Source organism: Mus caroli, unplaced genomic scaffold (genome assembly GCF_978045245.1).
Source record: "Mus caroli unplaced genomic scaffold, Mus_caroli_1 scaffold_2, whole genome shotgun sequence".
NCBI classification, from domain to species: Eukaryota; Metazoa; Chordata; class Mammalia; order Rodentia; family Muridae; genus Mus; species Mus caroli.
The window spans coordinates 28,761,230-28,781,572 of NW_028227257.1; the positions used below are offsets into that span (position 1 = coordinate 28,761,230).

Consider the following 20,343-nt stretch of genomic DNA (forward strand, 5'->3'; position numbering starts at 1 on the left):
TGGCCGCTGTTTACAGGAACAGCACGAAGCTATACTTTCATCAGGAAAAAGAGCTGTTCTTTCCCCCCAAAGGTTGAAGAAGTCACAAAAAAGCTGGGGTATGGCTCAGTGAGACAATGACCCAGATTCATCCCACGTGCAAAGGTATGGCAATTGCCCAAACCAGAGCTTTCTCTGATCGCGTGCCACCATCCTCTCTGTGGGGAAAAGGGACAGACAGGCTCTGTTTCTGAGTTGCCTGGAGCTGTCAGGACACCTCCAGGAAAGACACTCAGATTCACAGCCTGCTCAGACTGGACCTTTATCTGCATGCATGCTTCCCATGCACCGAGCAGGGGTCTCACAGGGCAACCCGCAGCTCTGCCGGGTGACAAGTCTGCCCTCACAGTACAATAGCTCTTCTGCTGGGTAGAATGAGGCCAGTGTGGTGGAGCTGTCGTGTGTTACTGCCCAGTCCCTACCCACGACCTATGCTCACATCCAAGTGTCTCTGGTTGATGGCATAGATTATTTCCAGGTGCCTCGGAAGCAGCTTCTCAAACATGGCCACTGGCCAGCGCTCCAGGGCCTCGGGCAGCACCGTGTGATTGGTGTAGGCACAGGTCTTCTTGGTGACCTCCCAGGCCTACACATTGAGAACAGCAGATGTCACACAGACACACTGGAGCCATGAGGGAAGGTGCTCACCCATCCCTGCCCTCTGCTCTCTAGGCATGTCACCAGCTCAGGCTAGTCACCACACTGTAGACATACACAAATGACCCTATCTCCTGGCCCTACGCTCTGACAGTGACCTTTTAGTTTCTCCTTTGTAGTCACTCTGCTGCTGGCGAACTATCACACAATGTGGCAGTTTTCTGCTAGTTTCCATTAAACTACCAGACACCCACAGTGCAGAGGACACTGGGTACCGTATGGCTTGCCACCCCAGGGCATGGCCTCAACAGGAGTGTATACCATTAGGCCAGAGAGGGGCTCTGGTTCCTGAAAAGGAAGAAGAAAACTGGCTTATGGTTTCTGGTGATCTAGTTAAAGCCAACCAAGAAGAAGATGAGGACCAAGAAAAATGGAGCCTCTAGACAGTCTTCAAATACAAACACTGTCGACTTCCAGACTTTGTCATCACGATGTAGCCCAGGCTAGGTTTGAACTTGTTATTTTCCTGCTTCAACCTCCTGAGTGCTTGACACCACCACAGCCAACTAATAGGTTCCCAAAAGCTTAACACTTCTAGGTTGTTTTCTTTCCTTGATGTTTTGAAACAGAGTATCACAATGTAGCCCTGGCTGGCCAGAAACTCACTATTAGATGAGGCTAGCCTCAAATTCACAGAGATCACCTGCCTCTGCCTCCCAAGTGCTGGGAGTAAAGGCATGTGCCACCATGCCTAGCCAAACTTCAAGCTTGTCTCTTCTGTCCCATCATCCTTACCCTCACTGAGCCTGTAAACAATAGAGCATCTATCTCTGAGAGCCACTCTCCAGGGCAGCCTCGACACTCTCAATGTCAATTTCCCTGATCTCCTGAGGCTGGGAAAAAGGCACTACTTCCTGGGTCTAGCTCAGCCCACCATCTCCATGTGTGGCACAGCTTGAGGTCTAACGAGGATGCCGTCACCCGACCCTGGTCCCAGGAGCGCACTGTCTTCCCTTTCCACACTCACCTTATCCCAGTCCACCTTCTCCACGTCCACCAGGATCCGCATGAGCTCGGGGATGGAGAGTGCGGGGTGGGTGTCATTCAGTTGGATGGCTACCTAGAGTTCATGAAGGGTGCTATTTAGTTCTCTCACTCTTGATACCTGAAGTGGTGACCCAGGGTTTGAAGGAGCCAGCCTAGCAGTGCACTCTGGAGGAGCCCAGGAGCCTAAGGGGTCAGGAGGTAGATGCTGGCTCTGTTGGCAGCTGTGACCTGCAGCCAGCTGTCCCCTCGAGTAGCTGCAACCCATGGGCAGATGTGTCCCAAGAGCAGCTCTGCTCTGAGAAGGTGCAGAAGGGACTTCAGGATGTGGTACCCTCAGAGGTCACTTTCCCCTCAGCTCAGATGGGACAGCTTTGTTTAGAATTGCCACGGTGAGCCTGCCACATGCGTCAGGAGCCTTTCACAGTGACCTCCCTGCCTCCCTCCACTTTTGACACACAAGGGCTGCACTAGTTTTAGAAGTGACCCTGAGACTCAGGAAACGATGCCAATTCCTCCTACCCCTCCCAAACACAAGAAAGAAAGCCCACTGCATGACAGTGAGCTCACTCCCTTCACAGACCTTGTCTGGGAACGTCTCGAAAGAAGTTCTCACTGGGTCCCGACAGCCAAACCTGGAAGACTTGAACCTTCGAATGATGTCCTGGAGGGTGGCTGCCACCACAAAGTACTCCTGCTTCAGCCGCAGCTCCTTCCCCTCGAAGAACTGCAAGGCAGCATTGTTAGGGCACCCACCTCCAACACAAGACTCCACAACTCTGATGGGCCCTACAGTTGCTTGTGCTTGCCCATACATCCCTGGGGTCATTCCTTTTTTTAAAAAAAAAGATTTATTTACTTTATGTATAATAGTACACAGTAGCTGTCTTCAGACACACCAGAAGAGGGCACTAGGTCCCATTACAGAGGGTTGTGAGCCACCATGTAGTTGCTGGGAACTGAACTCGGGACCTCTGGAAGAACAGTCAGTGCTCTTAACTGCTGAACCATCTCTCCAGCCCCCTGGGGTCATTCTTAACCCTCCAGAGGGCCAGCTCAGGTGCCCTACTCAAGGTGGTAGGCTGGAGGCCTGCATGGTTAAAACCAGTCCGCCTGACAGTGTGGCCTACAAGTACGCCTTCAGCACAGGGTCACCTGGTTACAAGGTGTCTGTCTTGTCTATCAGTGAGGGTGACAAGTCCAGAGATGAGGAGCAACACAGTTACTCAGAACCAGTTCTCAAGACAGACACCAGCAGACACCCCACGCCTGAAGTTTGGGGGAGTACCTAGTCTCAAGATATATGGACATTTGGTTCAGGTCTCCAATGCTATATTATATGCACATAAAACTTTGAGAAAAAAAATTTCACTTTAAAGAGTGCACCACCAATCAAGATAGGCAAACTCTGATTTTGTTTGTGGGGGATGTTATTTTTTGGTGTTGGGGCCTGAGCTCAGGGCTTTGGACATGCTAAACTCCTCTGATAGCAACACACCAACAGACACTGGACCCAGGTCGGAGCAGAGGATTCAGCCGTCACCGCCTAGCATGTGACAGGCATGCGGTTAACAGTTTCCTAAGCATATCCAGGCACTGCAGCCAGACGGGTGCTACCACCCCATGTACACACAGGTCTCCAGCTTCCATGTCTACCCTTTAAAGAGAGTCCCAAGAGCCACTCACATTGTCATTGGGATATAGGACCCTGGAGATGTTCTCAGCCAAGTTCCTGTCCAGGACAGCTTCGATGTAGTCCCCAACGTTGACTAAAGAGAGACAGAGCCCCATCAGTGCAGCCTCCTCCGGGCCCAGCGGTCTTGTGACGTGAGGCACTTCAGCTGCTCAGCAGCTTCCTGGAGAAGCTTGAGGTGTCCCTGGGCCCCTGTCATCCTCATTCCCAGCAGAGGACCCATCTCCCCTCTCACAGTACCTCACGTCCACTGTAACCCCCGGCTCTTCTCTTGGGGACACGTGGTCTAAATGACTATGACCCTGCACAGCTGGAGCCTGGCACCCTGTCTACCCTAACTCTTGTTTGCACAGGAGCTGTTAGGGCCATGCACTTCACGACACCACTTCCTCCCTCCCAGCAGAGAGTATAAAAATAGGGGCAGGAGTGGTGAGGTCCCAGTGTTTGGATAAGCCATCTAAACAGACAGGCACAGGAGCCATGGTGGGAACTTACAGTCCTTCAGCTTGAAGTCATTGGGTGCCTTGGCAGACCAGAGCCTCATGGTGTTGACAGTGTTGTTCTTATACCCAGGCACTGGGGTGTCATAGGGCATGGCGAGTACCACCTGGTCATAAGTAAGGAAGCTCACTTAGGACTGAGCCAGCAAAGATCCCTTAGTCCCCACAGCCTAGCCTCCCTGTCTCCATGTTCCCACCTTCGACCTTTACCTGCCACCTCTTGATTCTCAGGGAGCTGGCATGGCCATCTGAGAGGGATGGCAGCCACACTCTGACATCTTCCCCAACCACACGTATGTCTCCCAGATTCATGTACTTCAGTGCTGGCACCAGCTGAATAATCTTCCCATGCTGGCCTCTTGAGGAGCCACGGCATGGGCACCTCACCTCTCCCCCATATACCCATGTTCTCCCTTCACTCTGCATGGGCTAGGCCAGGCTCTGGCTAACTCCTCTTCACACCCACCTTCATTTCCCAACCTCTTTGGCAATGCTCCTCTTGTGGGTTGCCTTGACTCTACCCTCCAGGTATCTAAATCTGCCCAGACAGGAACACAGTCACTCTGCCATGGTCCTTCCTTGCTAAGCCAGCCAAGCAACTCTGCAAGTCAGTTAGCTCTAAGGAACTTAAAAGGGCAGTGTATGCGGCTCACCAGGATGAACTCTGGTATCACCTCTGTCTTCATATTTGCTGCCAAGGCTCACTCCTGTCCTATACACGCTCACCTTATGGAGAACGCGTTCAACCACCCAACCTCCCTGTCTACGGACTTCAGAGCTAAGGCTCTCACCATGTATGCTGACATAATTATCATAAGCACAGTCATTCAGGACATGGGACTGCTTCTCTGCTTTTTCAAGTTAAAACCCACTTTTTAAAAATGTGTGCAGCCTGCCTAGAATGGCCCTAGACTACGCTAGCTCCAGGTGTGCCATTTAAAACTATATTTTGAAATATCAAAACAACTTCCCCAGCCACCAGGCCCCCATGCTTGCCCATTCCTCTATATCCCCAATGACTAAGGCTCACTATTCTTTTTTTGTTTTGTTTTGTTTTTTTTCGAGACAGGGTTTCTCTGTATAGCCAGCCCTGGCTGTCCTGGAACTCACTCTGTAGACCAAGCTGGCCTCAAACTCAGAAATCTGCCTGCCTCTGCCTCCCGAGTGCTGGAATTAAAGGCATGCACCACCATGCCTGGTTTAAGGCTCACTATTCTTACCTTGTCCCCTGTCCTCCCCTTCTCCAGGGACCAAGGTGTGTGCTCCCAGCCATGGAGTGATTGGTCCTCTTGTACTGCATCTTTCCAAACCAGCTGGGAGGGAGGCACACTAGCCAAAGCCACGGCCATACCCACCTGGAGCTTGGCTGGCTCAGACACTACAGAGCCGTGGGCCACAAGTGATACCAGGGGATAGCAGTAGTCAGTACTCCGTAACTAACCTGGGAGCTGTTTCATCCTCCTGGGGCCTTCCTCCCAGCCAGGACATGATTCACTAGCACTGTGTCACCCAGCAGTACATGCTGGCTGTGAGCACCAACGCACACAATACACACAACGCACAGCACTGGCTAAACTGTAAGGCAGCTATGTGAGGTGCATATATTCCATTCCAAGGAGCACGCACCGAAGTGTAAGTACTGACATATGCAGGAGATAAACCCTTCCTTGGCTTTTACCTTAAGTCCCCCAAGGAAACAGTATGCCACCCTCCCAAGTTGAAGTCAAGGTGACTTCTCCTTAGGGCAGCTGTGGTGGTTTGTACATACTTGGCCCAGGGAGTGGTGCTATTTGGAGGTGTGGCCTTGTTGTGTCACTGTGACCTACGTGTGTCACTGTGGGCTTGAAGATCCTACTCCTAGCTGCCTGGAAGTCAGTCTTCCACAAGCAGATGAGGATATAGAAGAACTCTCAGCTCCTCCTGTACCATGCCTGCCTGGATGCTGCCATGTTCCCACCTTGATGATACTGGACTGAACCTCCGAACCTGTAAGCCAGCACCAATTAAATGTTGTCCTTTAAAGACTTGCCTTGGCCATGGTGTCTGTTCACAGCAGTCAAACCCTAACTAAGACAGCAGCCCTCTTGCTCAACAGCAGTGAGCCCCTGGGCCAGAGCTCCATACCTGCGTGTCCAGCCAGAGGACCCCGTCAGGGGTGTGCTCCACCCTCCCATAGAAATGCACCGGCAGCATGTACTCCGGCCGTGCCTTCTCCCAGGGATTTCCGTAGCGTAGCCAGTCATCAGCTTCTTCAACCTGGAGGGAGAGTCAGGAAGGAAAGTCTCAGTAAGGATGAGACAATACCAGCAATACCTACAAGCTAACCCTGCCCTTGACCTCGGCATGCAAAATGCAGAGATTATATAGTGCCTGGCTCCAAAAACCCAGTCAACGTCAGGCCACATATACTACTAAAGTCACAAATTCCTATACAATTCAGAAAAAGACACCTAAATAAAAAGACACTAAAAACCACCCAGATGAAGGACTGATAGCCTTGCACTATGGGTAAATCTTAAAGAACACACACACACACACACTGAATGACTACATTTATAGGAAATGTCCAGAACAATTCCAGGACAGAGACAGCAGAAGACAGAGGGTTAACAACTGTCAAACACTAATCACGATGGAAAATGGACAGTGCTCTGGAGATAGTCAGGCTGTTTCCCAACTGTGAACCCGCCAAGAATGATGTTACACCTGCACAGAGCTGCTATTAAGGTGGAAGCGGGGCCGGGGAGGCAGCCACAGTTAAACACTTGATGGGCAAGCACGGGGACTGGAGTTCAGATCCCCAGAATCTGCGAAACGCATAGATGGCCAGAATAGATTACTTGTAGGCACACACACAAATGAATTTTTACCTACACAATGTCAAAACCCATAAATACACATATTCATAGTGTGTCCACATGCATGCACGCATACACACACACACACACACACACATACCACAGTAGAAAATGAGAAAAATGGAGCCCACAATACCAAGGTGCAGAGATAGGGATGGTGGAACATTCCTGTAATTATTTCACTTGGTGATAGAGACAGGAAAACGAGAAATTCAAAGTGAACCTCAGATTCTAGCGAGTTAGAGGCCAGTTTGAGCTATATGAAGCCTTGTCTTAAAAAAAAAAAAAAAAAAAAAAAAAAAAGCAAGCCCTAAATTCCCCGGGGACTGTCCTAGGAGGTATCCCACAGGAAGGCAGAGAACACATCTCTCTAGAGGATGATGCCCTCTAGACAAGCCATATTCAAATCAGCCATTTCCCCAGACCTTGATCAGTGACTGTGCAAAACCCACTGCCATCAGCAATCTCAAATCTTGAGTGAAACAGGTGGGTTTTCCTCAGAACAAACAAACAGTCCCAACATGTTACTCGGAAGGGTTTGTTTGTTTGTTTGTTTTACTTTATTTTGCTTTGAGACAGTCTCATATAGCTCAGGCTGACCTCGAACTCAATCTGTAGCTGAGGGTGACTTTGAACTCTTGATCTTTCTGTCTCCTCCTTCTCTCACATTTTGGCATCACAAGAGTCAGCCACCATTCCCACCTGATAAAGTGCTAGGGAATGAGCTGCAACCTCCCTGATGGAATTGTTTTTTTAAATGGTTCTTTCACAGAAATAAGGAATCTCTATCTAGGGTGTGCAGGAAAGTGACACAGATCCAGTCGCTATCCATCTATCTCTTTAGTCCCAACAGGACACCTCCATCCATGGTGATCAATCCTGCCTTTGATACTATGGCAGCAGTCCCTGGTCTATCACTGAAACTTTTCAGTACCACGGCTGGTGTGTCCTATGGAATAATCCCAAAGACAGCTACAGAAGCAGCACCTTCCCAAACACAGGCAGCACCAGAGAGCTCTGCAGCCCGCAGCCTGCAGCCGCAGCCCTGCACAGCCATGCCTGCACTTGTTGCTATAATCGCTGCCTCAGTGGTGCTGAAGGCAGAGGATGGGCACTAAAGGGATAATAATTGCTTTTGTCCTAGTCTAGTCAAGGCTATTGTTTTGAAACAGGGTCTTCCTATGTAGACCTAGCTGGCTTAGAACTCAAAAAGTAAACCAGACTAACCTGTGGCAATCCCCCTGCCTCTGGCCTCTTGGGAGGGTCAGAGTTACAGGCATGAGTCACCATACTCACCTTTGCTTTTCTAGTTATCCAATTGTCCCAGAGGATGAACCCCAACAGCAATATCCTTACCCCATGTACAATCCATCCTGGACACCAGCACATGGCTTGTAGTGCCCTGCCTACCACTGTTAATGGCCCTCTCTGGGGTCTCCTGAAACTCAAATGAACCTGTGTATCTTCCCACATGATTTCCCTGTCACCATGTAGAAGCTATTTGCCAAGGACTCACATGGGACCAGCCTCTCCAGAGCTGCCTGCTTCCTGCTGCCCTGTGCTGAGAAGTAGCCAGCTTTCTCCGTGGAGTGCAGAACACACTCAGATGAGTTCACTCCAAGAGTTCACTCCCTTCCAAGTATGAACGGGGACTGGAAAACAACGGTCACACCTAAAGTCACCCACCTGCCAGCCATTGACAATTTTTTGGTTGAAAATCCCAAATTCATATCGGATTCCATAGCCGTATGCAGCCAGACCCAGGGTAGCCATTGAATCAAGGAAGCAGGCTGAAAAATATCAAATGACAAATCACAACCCATTAACAGACTTGACTGGTAGCAAGGTTCCACTGGGATTTGGCCAGGGGTAACCATAGCAACCCCGAGTTTCACAAAAGGGCACCCTGGAGTCCTCCTTACCCAAGAGCAGGGCAAGAGCGAGGACTCCCAGAGTTCATGGTCAGGTCCTTTCTCTGCCAACTTGCTCTGAAATGTGCACCCTCCATCTACAGCTCTGACAGCAGGGACTCATCTGAGCCTCTCTTCGTGGGAATAAGCCACAGAAACCAGGCCAGTGGTGTGCACTTCATGGCTCTGAATACTAAACACCCACTCCACAGCCCCACTACGGTCTGCAACATTAGCTGGAGCAGCGTGTCAGCAAATGGAGCTCTTGTTTTGTTCCGATCGAAACCTCTTGAGAGAGGCTGGAGGGGTGGTTCGGGGTTCAGTGGTTGAGAACACTGGCTGTTGTTACAGAGAACCCAGGTTGACTTCCCATCTCCCACAAGATGGCTTACAACTGTCCTTAATTCCACTTCCAGGGAAGCTGATGCCCTCCCTCTTCTGACCTCTGAAGGCACCAGACATGCATGCAGTGCACATGTATACATGTGATGCTGACAGAACACCCATATACACAAAATTATTTTTCATGAAAAATCAGTTTGGGGCTGGAGAGATGGCTCAGTGGTTAAGAGCACTGACTGCTCTTCCAGAGGTCCCGAGTTCAATTCCCAGGAACCACATGGTGGCTCACAGCCATCTGTAATGGGATCTGATGCCCTCTTCTGGTGTGTGTGAAGACTGCTACAGTGTACTTAAACAAATAAATAAATCAGTCTTAGAAAAATCAGTTTAAAAAAAAAACTTCCTGAGAAAGAAAGAAAATTGCAAGTGTTTTGAATAAAAATGCAGAAAGAAGCTGTGTTAAAATTTCTGACTTGGGCCGGGAATGATGGTTACACGCCTTTAATCCCAGGGGACATAGAAAGGTGGATCTTGGTGGATTTGAGGCCAGCCTAGTCTACATAGTGAGTTCCAGGCTAGCCAGCACCACACAGTAAGATCTTTTCTCAAAGCGGACAACCGGAAAAAAGGAAGGAGAAAGAAACCAGGGGGATAGTAGGAAGGGTGCCACGGGGAACACTAGCAGGTAAAATACATGTCTGAGTCACCAAATGCAAACACCAGCAAGGGAGAGGAATGAGGAAGGCCTGGACGCCTGTGCTGGACCCGTTCTTCTGGGAAAGATACTGACCAATCAAGCCATCCTGAACTAACACCAGGCCAGAGAAGAGGCAAGCAGGGAGGAGGGCATCCAGGTCCAGGCCATGCAGGGCAGGTGACAAGGAAAGGTGCTTGGCATCAGGGAACATGAAAACATCACAGCAGGCACCAAGGCAGAGGCGGGCCACCCCGAGATCAGAGGTGGGCTCACCAGGCTGTTGCAAAGCTTATTAAAGAACATTCAGGAAGGAACACAGGCTCCGAGTCAACAGAGTAAGCACAAGGCAAGATAGTGACGGCCACATGTCACGGAGGGTTGGGCGAAGAGTAGCTGAAGAGTGTGTCCAAGACACCAAGCCTGGCTAGACCCGAAGCAGGGTGAGGGAGGCAGGACAAGTCATTTCTTTTTTCTTTGATTTTTCAAGTCAGGGTTTCTCAGTGTAACCAGCCCTGGCTGTCCTGGACTTCCTTTTTACACCAGGCTGGCCTCAAACTCAGAGATCCCCTCCCCCAGTGCTGAGACTTCACCACTAGGCCTGGCTGCCAAGTCATTTCTTTATGTAGATTCAAGTAAAGTTTTATCTGAAAGAAACATGATGCTGTAGAAATCTCAAAGAATTTAGTTAACATGTGAAAAAACACACACGGACATTTTAAAGCATGTCTCAGTTTATCAAATAGCAACTTCCAGAAAGGATACTGAACATTCTCTCTCCCTCACCCCACCACGAAGCCAGATTGCTATTTCAGCTTCTATGGTTTGTTTTTGGTTTTTTTTTTTTTTAACCTAGCTTGTACAGCCCCTAAAAGTCTGTAAAATATTCAAAGAAGTAAATGTCACTTGGGCATGCTCTCAAATGTGGTAGCCATACAAAGCAACATGGCCCAATATTTGGCCCTATTCTAACAAAAGCCATCAGCTTATTGGCTGGAAGCCATAGCCTCACTGGGCATGGGCAATACTACCAAAGCACTGGCTTTTGAATCCTAAAAGTGTTAGGGGGATGGGTGGAGGAGCCATGGGAACCTTCTTGGCACCACTGACCCAATGCTGACAAACATGGCTGGAAGAAAATGTACATTTTCTTTTTTTTTTCTCTCTCTCTAATGATAAAGATTTTGACACAAACACGTTTGCCCATGTGTCTGAGGGAGATAGGTGGGTGTCAGAAGCACATGTGACACTGGCCTTTTCCTGTGATCTCCCACCAAGTCAGCAGGATGCAGAGCAGCTTACCTGCCAGGCGCCCCAGGCCGCCATTCCCAAGGCCAGCATCTTCCTCTATCTCCTCTAGCTCCTCCAAGTCCAATCCCAACTGCAAACCAAAGCAGAGGTGACATTTCAGTATTATTTACTACGGCCCCTCCAACAAGCTGAAAGCATCTAAGTCTTGAGTCTGATTTCTTTCAGACTGAAAATTCAACGGTACAACTTAATATTCATCAATACACAGAAGTGAAAGTTCTCAGGTATCTCACAACCTACTAACGGTAACCATTCAAAATTCAATGTATCTCGTGTGGTATGGTGACCCTTCCTGTAATCCCAGCACTCAGGAGGCTAAAGCAGGAGGGTTCCCAGTCCAAGACTGGCTGCAGCTACACATACAGTAAGATCCTTAAAGAACAAAGAAGAGCTCAATAGTTATAAATACGTCATAACGCCAGGCTACCAACCAGCTTACAGTGAGCAAGTAAGCAAATTCGACAAGCTGCTAATTATGATTTTGATGAAATCCAATGTACCTAGGTATACACCCATATTCTTTCCTTCTTTTGAAGATTTGTGTGTGTGTGTGTGTGTGTGTGTGTGTGCTCACGCGTGCATACACGCATATATGCTGTGTATGAACAGATGCTCACAGAGGCCAGAAGAGGGTGCCTGATCTCCTGGAGTTGGATTTACAGAGGGTGAGGAGCCATTTCATACACCTAGAACTGAACTTGGATCCTCTACAAGAGCAGCAAGCACTCTTAACCACTGAGCCGTCATCCCACACCGTCACCCCACACCCAAATCCATTCCAAAGCAAGAAAGCAAAACAAAACAAAAACCAAAAGCATAGGCAATAAGAAAATCAAACAAAAGAACTGCATAACATTTCTAAACTTTTTGAATTAAAGGACACCATCAACAAAGTGAAAAGACAACTTACAGAATGGAAGGAAAAAAATGTGTAAGCCGAGTGAGTATCTGATAGGAGATTAGTATCCGGAATAAACAGAGACATCTAGAAACTGAGTCTCAAGAAACAAGCAACCTGACTCAAACGTGGGCAATGATACTTAAATTGACTGAGCTCCAAAGGTAAACAAATTCCCACTAAGCACAAGAAATACACTCACCACCACTGACTTTCAAACAAAGGCAAATCACAGGCACCAGGGAGTTGGAGCTGCCACTCAGAGGGACACTTGCTTGGCACACCCAGAAGTTCTAGTTCAAGGCCCAGCATCACAAAGGAGAAGCAGATGCTATAGCCATAGCCACCACACTTCTAGCTATAGACTCAAAGCTACTGACTGCAGGCTCTGCGAGTTGTACCCTTGTGGTCATGGCACCATTATCCGTGATGTCAGAAGGCAGGAGCAGCCATGTTCATGGACAGATGAATAAGGGAAACATGGCACACACATAGGATAAAGTATACTCAGCCTTGACCAGCAATGTGGGGAGATCCAGGACCCAAGGAGAGGCAGAAATGCTGAGATGATGGGGGGTGGGGGGGAAGTAGCGCCTCAGCTTCTCTGGCCTCACTGATTCAGCTGCTGACTGAGAGAACTGTGTATCGATCATTTAATGCTTACAACCTAATGTCTTTGCTTTTGCAAGGGAATTCCGTTTACTCTGTATTCCGTTGGAACTACTTTGGGGGAGTATGTGTTCCTACAGGATACAGCCAATTACCTACATAAAAATATGTATAAAGTTGTTCCTTTATTGAAAAAGATGAGAGCAACAAAGGACCAGCACACACTGCCACACAGGTGACCCTTCAGGACACTGTGCTAAGGGTACCCTGTAGTTTCACTCATGAGATACCCAGAAGAGCCAAATGAAGAAACATGAAGAACAATGGTGGCTTCCAGGGGCTGAGTTGGGTAAGGCATATTTTGGAAAGTGTACAGGTTCTGCAGATGGGTGGTGGTGATAGCTGCAAATGGTGTGAATGCCCTAAATGCCGTTCACTGTACACAAAGAATGGCTAAGATGGGAAACTTAATGTAATACAAACTTTCCAGCCATTATTTTAAATTCAAGAAGAGATTTACCCTCAATGTGCAGGCTTTTTTCTGGGCTCTTGGCTATTTGGTGGCTGATATATGTGACTTTCTGCCAGCAGGACCCAGGCTTGGTTGATTGCTGCTTTACAGTAAGTTCTGGAATTGGGAAGTGTGAATCTCCTACCTGGTTCTCTTGGAAGTCCACCCAGATATGCAGATTATCTTATCAGACTCTGAAGAAACTGACTGGGATTTTGAAAAGGACTGGATTAAATCTACAGATCACTGTGAGAGCTCTGCATCTTAACAAGCCTAGGTCCTCCAAGCTGTTAACAAAAAATGTCTTCATTTTTAAACCTTCCTGAGTTTCTTTCAACTTGCTTCTAGAGTATAAGCTCTGCATTGGGGTGGGGCAGGGGTGGGTGGGGTGCATTTTTTTGTTACATCTACACCTGCTTTATTCCTTCTGGTGCCACTATAAGCGGAACTACCATCTTGGGTCCACTTTGGATGTTAATCAGCAGATATATTAAGATATTGATAGTTTCTGCAGATCAATCCTATATCCTGAAAACCCGAGGTACTCCCTGGCCAGCTCTAATATTTCTTTATGGATTTCTTACAATTTTCTAGTTCATGTCATCTGTGTGTTGATGGCTTTACCTCTTTCTAATCTGGAGGCCTTTCATTTCCAGTTCTTGCCTATCTACCTAGCCAGAACATATTACTGTAGGACACTGAGACCCATCGTGAGGAGACATCCTTGTGCTGTTAACATAAGTGGGGACACACGGGGAGGAAGACAACTCTATACGATAAATCCGTTTCCAACAAATAAACCATAAAACAGAGGAAAAAAAAACAAAAACAAAAAAGAGATACATATAAGCTAAAAGACATTTAGGAGGTGTCTCAATCAACTTCAAGTATTCTGTTTTAGAAGTTCTAAGGTAATCTGGGGCTGGAGAGACAGTTCTTCCAGGACACTGGCTCAGTTTCCTACATCCACAGGGTGGCTCATAGCTGTCTGTAACTCTAGTTCCATGGGATATGATGCCCTCTTCTGGTCTCAATGGGCACTGCATGCAAATGGTGTACAAAAAACCCATATGCATAAAAAAACCCAAAAACCTAAAATTAAAAATTCATTTGGGCAGTGATGGTGCACACCTTTAATTCTGGCACTTGGGAGGCAGAGGCAGGCGGATTTCTGAGTTTGAAGCCAGCCTGGTCTACAGAGTGAGTTCCAGGACAGCTAGGGCTACACAGAAAAACCCCTGTCTCAAAAAGGAGGGGAAGTGGGAGAGAGGGAGGAAGAGAAGGAAGAAGAGGAAAAAGGAGGATGAGGAAGAAGAGAAGGAGGAGGAGCAGAAGAAGGAGGAAGAGGAGGGGGAGGAGGAAGAGGAAGAGGAGGAGGAGAAATTCTAAGGCATTCAGAGCAGTTAGATGGCCTGAGAAGCGTCATCACAGGGTGGGAGTGTCTGAGTCCTTGTTTTCTAGAGATCATATTGACGCCCTGAGTTAAAGCTGATGAGAATACTGTTCATATGTATTCAAACGTTTCTGTAACTGTTCTCCAGAGCGCTGTTGATAAGCGGATTCAGAGGAAAGCGGTTTCTTCTCAAGTCCTAGCTGTGAGAGTACAGCCTTGACCTTGAGAGGAGGTGACTGGATCGCAAAAGCTGTGTCCTCAGGAACAGGCTGAGCCACTGATGAAGACACAGGCTGCGTAAGGACTACCAGGGGAGGTCTAGTTAGAGGAAATGGGTCCCTGCGGGGAAGGCACCCTCCAGAAGTGCGTCTTGCCCCTGTATCTCTGTCCTTGATTGCTGGCTCTGGGAAGCGGGCAGCCGACTCTGCCACATGCTCACCTGGAAAGTGGCTTCATCCCATGCAGGGCTTCCTGTCTCAGGCCACTGAGACTGGAACCGAAATGGATCTTTCTTTCTTTAGATTTCTCTACATTATTTTTTCATAGCAATAGAAAGGTGACTAACATCCTTAGGAGAGAAGGTGGTCTCCAACAAGACTTACACCCATGCTGGACTTATGTCCCTACCAGGCCCCCAAACTCCTCATACCTAAGCTCTGAACAAAGCAGATGGGGTGCTGCAGCAACGTGGGGGGGGGGGTCCACCCCTCTCTAAAGACCTTCATGTACCCATGTTGCAAGGTCTCACTACAGAACTTCCCCATCTGAGACCAGCGTTCCAGAGGAGAGAGGAGAGCGAAGAGAGACTGGGAGATAAGCACAGCTCTGCTGAGGCTACAAACGACCTGTGTAAAATTAGGGCAGAGAAAATGCCTGAACAGTTGGCTTCTTCCATGAGAGGAGGTACTTCCTTCCACACCTGCACAGCACAATGAGGTCAGGAGGATGTCTGAGGATCAGAGAGTGAAACCAAATAGATCATGACATATTCAAAACCTACCCCTGGACTGGGAGAAGGGAGTACATTTCTAGAAACTTCTAAACCACAGCATCACCACTCAAACCAGTGTTCTCATAATAATCCCATTTATTATCGTCCCTTACAGTCTTACGTTCTCCCCTTGAGGAAGGGACATGCTCCTTCCTGGCAGGGTAAAACACTCCAGGGCACAGGTGTCCTAATGCCAGCGGTCACTCTTCAGGGGACAGATTAAACACACCTGATAAGTGGCTTCGTCGCATGCAGTCTGAAGGCCCAGGTTCACCATGGTATTCTGCAGCGTGCGGCCCATGTAGAATTCCAGGGAAAGGTAGTAGATGCGCTGAAGACAGAAAACAAAATCTTAGTTTCCCATTCTGTCCGCAAACAGGAGACGCAGCAGGGAGGGAGTCACGAAGCCCCCAGGTAGGACTTTCATGGGAACCCAATCCTGACACCTTACTGCAGAGTAGCTGTACTCTCCTGAGTCTCCAGTGCACAGAACGGATCTCCTCTGACAGAGGAGTTAGGTCATCCTAGAACCTGAGAACAGGCTTCTACAGCCGGCAGATCCCACAGTGAGCTAGGCTGGCCTCTCACCAGCTGTGTGCCCTGAGACAGGCTCTGTTCCCAACATGAGAGAAAACAGCTTACAAAGGAGGAAATGTTTCCAAATATTAAATATAAACAGGCCATGGTGTGTGTTCTTGTTGTTCCAGCTGCTTGGGAGGCTGAGGCAGGGGGATGGACTAGAAATGTGAAGCCAACCTGAGTGACATGGTGAGATTGATTGTCTCTTAGGGTGGCTTCTTAAGCCCACCAGAAGCAGACAATAAACAGGAATGCAGATGTTGGCCACCCTAGTAAAGACATCATTCCCTCAAAGCAAAGACTGGTTTTTGCTGGCCGTGAGGTATATTTCCTTGGTATGAGGTGTGGTGTGTGTGCTTGATTTAGTGAGGTGTTTTAACTTGGACCGTGGCCACACACAGTGTTACCAGCCATGGCCACACACAGTGCTACCGGCCTCAACAGGTTCTAGGAGCTACTGTCAAGACTCAGAAATCAATACCACACCAACAGGTGCTGACCTGCAGAGACATCTTGGAAGGCACTTCAGAACTGTACATTCCAAGACAGGGGATGGCTCTTAGCCAAGTTCCCTTGTCTACCTGGTCAGAGTCCCCCAACGACAACGATGATGCTTCTGTCTTCTTACTGACATTCTGTGAGCCACGAAGCACTGACTCCTTAACAACAAAGACTGACACTGACTGACTTCTGTTACACCCTGCCCTCTCCCTCAGGCCCACTCAGCACTGCAGAGAACCCCTACAAAAGGTTGCTGAGTCTGTGGGCCAAGGCAACTTTACTGCAGGCTATGCCGCACTGTCTAAGGATTCCCTTAAAAACTGGCTTCTCGACTGGGCGTGGTGGCGCACGCCTTTAATCCCAGCACTCGGGAGGCAGAGGCAGGTGGATTACTGAGTTCGAGGCCAGCCTGGTCTACAAAGTGAGTTCCAGGACAGCCAGGTATACAAAGAAACCCTGTCTCAAAAAAACAAAAAAACAAAACAAAAAAACAAAAAAAAACCTGGCTTCTCCATAGAGTTCTTTAACAAATTGTTTCTTATCTCTCAGAAAACTGCTTATACCTGCACCTCCTTCTGCGCTGTGCACAGGGTATTTAAGCTGTAACCATTTGCCAGTATGTCTCATTCTAGCATGTGCTAGCAAAAGTAGGGCCTGACTGGGCCTGGTGCTTAGTAGGGAGGCTGAGGCAGGGGGACGCCACTTTTAAAACCTGTCTGGGTAACTCAGTGGGTCCCTGGGACAAAAGGACTGTGATTAAAAACTCGCAGATAGGGGCTGAGAGATAGGCAGTTGAGAGCACTGGATGTTTTACTAGGATCTGGGTTCGGTTCCCAGCAACCATACCATGGCTCATAGCTGGCTGTAACTCCAGTGCCAAGGAATCTGGTGCCCTCTTCTGGCTCCTGCAAGCACCAAGCACAAATGCAATATCCTTACATACAACATTCATACACACATTAGATTTAAAAAGCTCAGGCTATATAGCTCAGGGATTGTATGAGGCCCTGACCTACATGCATGAGGCCCTGACCTACATGTATGAGGTAGTGGGCTTAATCCCTGCTACAAAGAAAGACTAGGGAGGACAGAGGACTAGACAGGCTGACAGATGCCAAAGGCTACGAGGACAGTGTTTGGGCGGGTAACAACAAAAAGCTATGGATGGGCTTATCAGTGTGATAACTGCAGTGTTCTTGATTGTGTTGCTGAATGCACGAGCCTGTGAATACTCTTCCCCCACTTGCTCCCTCTCCAGCTCCTTTCTCCCACATTTTCAGATCAAACGAGGACCTCCCGTACACTAAGCAGGGCATGGGAGCACTCAAGAGGCAGAGGCAGGTGGATCACTGTGAGTTAGAGCCCAACCTGATCTATACAGCTGAGTTCTAGTACCGCCTGAGTTGCATGGTAAGTCCTTGCCTCAAATAAGTAAGTAAGTAAGTAAATAAATAAATAAATAAGCAAGCAAATAAGAAAACAGCTAATGAATGGATGGATGGATGGATGGATGGATGGATGGATGGATGGGTGAATGAATAAGTAAAAAGGAAAAGAAGCCAATACTATGGGCAGCAAAGTTAGAAAATGTCTCAAATGCCACTTACAACCCAGGGGTGGTAAGGGACAGACATCCACTGTGAGCCCACTTCACAGCTCTACAAATGTCCAGCGCCTACATGTTCTCACAGCAGATGCTCACGAGCAAACACACCTCAATGTGATCTTTCTCACTCAAGGACACACTCAAAAAACACCTTAAAAGAATTCTCTTAGCACACTCTCGGCAGTCCCAGGGGATGGTGCTCACCTGAAAACCAGGCAGGAAGATGGGACAGGAAATATAATAGACAAAACCACACAGCATCTTCCACAGAATGCAAGTTCATAAGTGAAAACCACCCCATCCCACTCCAAACATCTAGAACCACAAAGGATCCAACTGAGAACAGACGAGAAGGAAAAACAAGAGACAGAGGAAAATAGAATCACATCTCTGGTCTCTTGGAGCACCTGCACAAGAGAGTACACACACACACACACACACACACACACACAATGTGAGTGTAGAAGTATGGTCCTATAATTCCAGACTCGGGAGGTAAAGACAGAAGGATCACAAATTCAAGGTACAGCAGGTTGAGAAGAAAAGGATTAAGGGTCTCCCCTTACCCAATGTGGGCAGAGTTGGTGTCCCAGAACAGGAAATAAAATGTCAAAAGGAGACAATTCCAGAACACTAAAGTTAACCATTGAAAAAATATATTAAAAAATCACAAAGTTAGAGTCTGGTCTCTGCTCCCCCATTCTTTGTTTAACTCAATGAATTAATACTGAATTTCTATCCAAATTTCAGTCTCTTTTAAACGACCGAAACATATTGCAGGGTCACGAGCAAGTCCTTGGACAGCTCTAATCGCACCTGCTGTTAACAACTGGTTCACGGTGCACTGCTTCTCGCCTTTTAATCACCTTATGCTTTATTTGCAGTACAATTGAGCCACCTTATTACTTTATAGCTTTTCCATAGTGCAAAGGAAGCCACAAGTCCTGTCTGGGCGAGGCTTATTAACAAATGTGAACACCTACAGAATTCAGCTATATCCCAGCTGCCTGGGGAAATACTGCATGCTCAAGGTCCACACAGCAATTCTTTCTCATTACATACCGAGTACATAGCGTATTCCCAGCCTTATCTAAGCGTGAGCACCTCCGAAATTCTCAGCGGATGCCTAAAAATATACTCTACTTGGGTCGAGCACCTCTTATCTGACATTTTCTTTTCTTTTCTTTTTTTGGAGGGGTAGGAGTGGGAGTGGGAGAGAGAGATGTTGGACTAGCCAAGTCTATGCAAATATTAAACTCCAAAATCTAAAAACACTTCTGGTTCTATGCATTTGTGATATTGTGTCAACTAATATGTACCATGTTTTTTCAAAATATTTGTGAGTATGTATATATGTATGTATATATATGTATATGTGTACTTAATTTATACATAGCAAAATGAAAAGAAAATATAATATTGTTGTTTGATAATAACAAGAAATACATTCTAGTGATTATGGTGCCTCTCCAAAATATATTACTTTGTAATACATATCAGCAACCCCAACATATTCTTTTTTTTCTTTCCTTAGGTCAAGAATGTTCACCTGTTTGTGTAAAGGAAGCTCTGTACAGCTTCTATTTGACGTGAAAATTGCCAGCACTATCCTGTGTTTTGGGGCCAGCCAATAAAGTAAGTCACTTGAATACACTATGATCCTGAAATTGTCCACATGACAACTACAAGCACCACAAAGTGACCAAAGGGCAGCTGGAATATGCTGGACAGAGGGATGACTTATAACACAGGCAAAGCAAGGAATGGATGCAGGAGCCCATTGCAGTCCTCTGAGCAGTATACAAATGGAAGCTTTTGGTGTTATCAATAGCGGAAATGAATTACCTCCTTTTGACTTATTAGTCAGAGTGGTCACATAGATCTGTTTCCTAACCATTATAGGCCATTGCTCTTTGGTTACACACACACACACACACACACACACACACACACACACACACCAAGAACCTGATAAATAAATAACACCTATTGCTGAAGATACCACAGACTTGAGTTATGGGACATGGAGAATCAAGCTAGTACCAATTGGCAGCTGCATGCCTACTGGCTTTCATAGTGCTGGGCACATCAGTAAGCTGTCCCCGAAGTTCTTAGCTTTACATCAGGGTGCTCAGCTCTCATTAAGACAGTCTACACCACATCCACTCCCTCCCAGGCTCAGAGACCATCATAGAAGAGGGAGCAGAATGAGTTTAAGTTCAAATGGTCTGCATTGAAACATTGTTCGCTGGACATGAAAGAGCTGC

At 47.6% G+C, this 20,343-nt stretch overlaps 1 protein-coding gene across 1 annotated transcript in view; it reads right to left on the bottom strand.

The window, feature by feature from the left end:
• The window catches only part of Pygb (glycogen phosphorylase B), a 44,597-nt gene that overhangs the window by 12,308 nt on the left and 11,946 nt on the right, over positions 1-20,343 (bottom strand). Inside the window, exons 2-10 of the mRNA XM_021177754.3 lie at positions 15,620-15,721; positions 10,980-11,058; positions 8,418-8,521; positions 5,998-6,129; positions 3,869-3,980; positions 3,367-3,449; positions 2,264-2,407; positions 1,664-1,756; positions 479-625 (exon numbers count right to left, since the gene is read on the bottom strand). Coding sequence (XP_021033413.1) covers positions 479-625; positions 1,664-1,756; positions 2,264-2,407; positions 3,367-3,449; positions 3,869-3,980; positions 5,998-6,129; positions 8,418-8,521; positions 10,980-11,058; positions 15,620-15,721 — 996 coding nt within the window. The remainder of the gene's footprint in view (positions 1-478; positions 626-1,663; positions 1,757-2,263; positions 2,408-3,366; positions 3,450-3,868; positions 3,981-5,997; positions 6,130-8,417; positions 8,522-10,979; positions 11,059-15,619; positions 15,722-20,343) is intronic.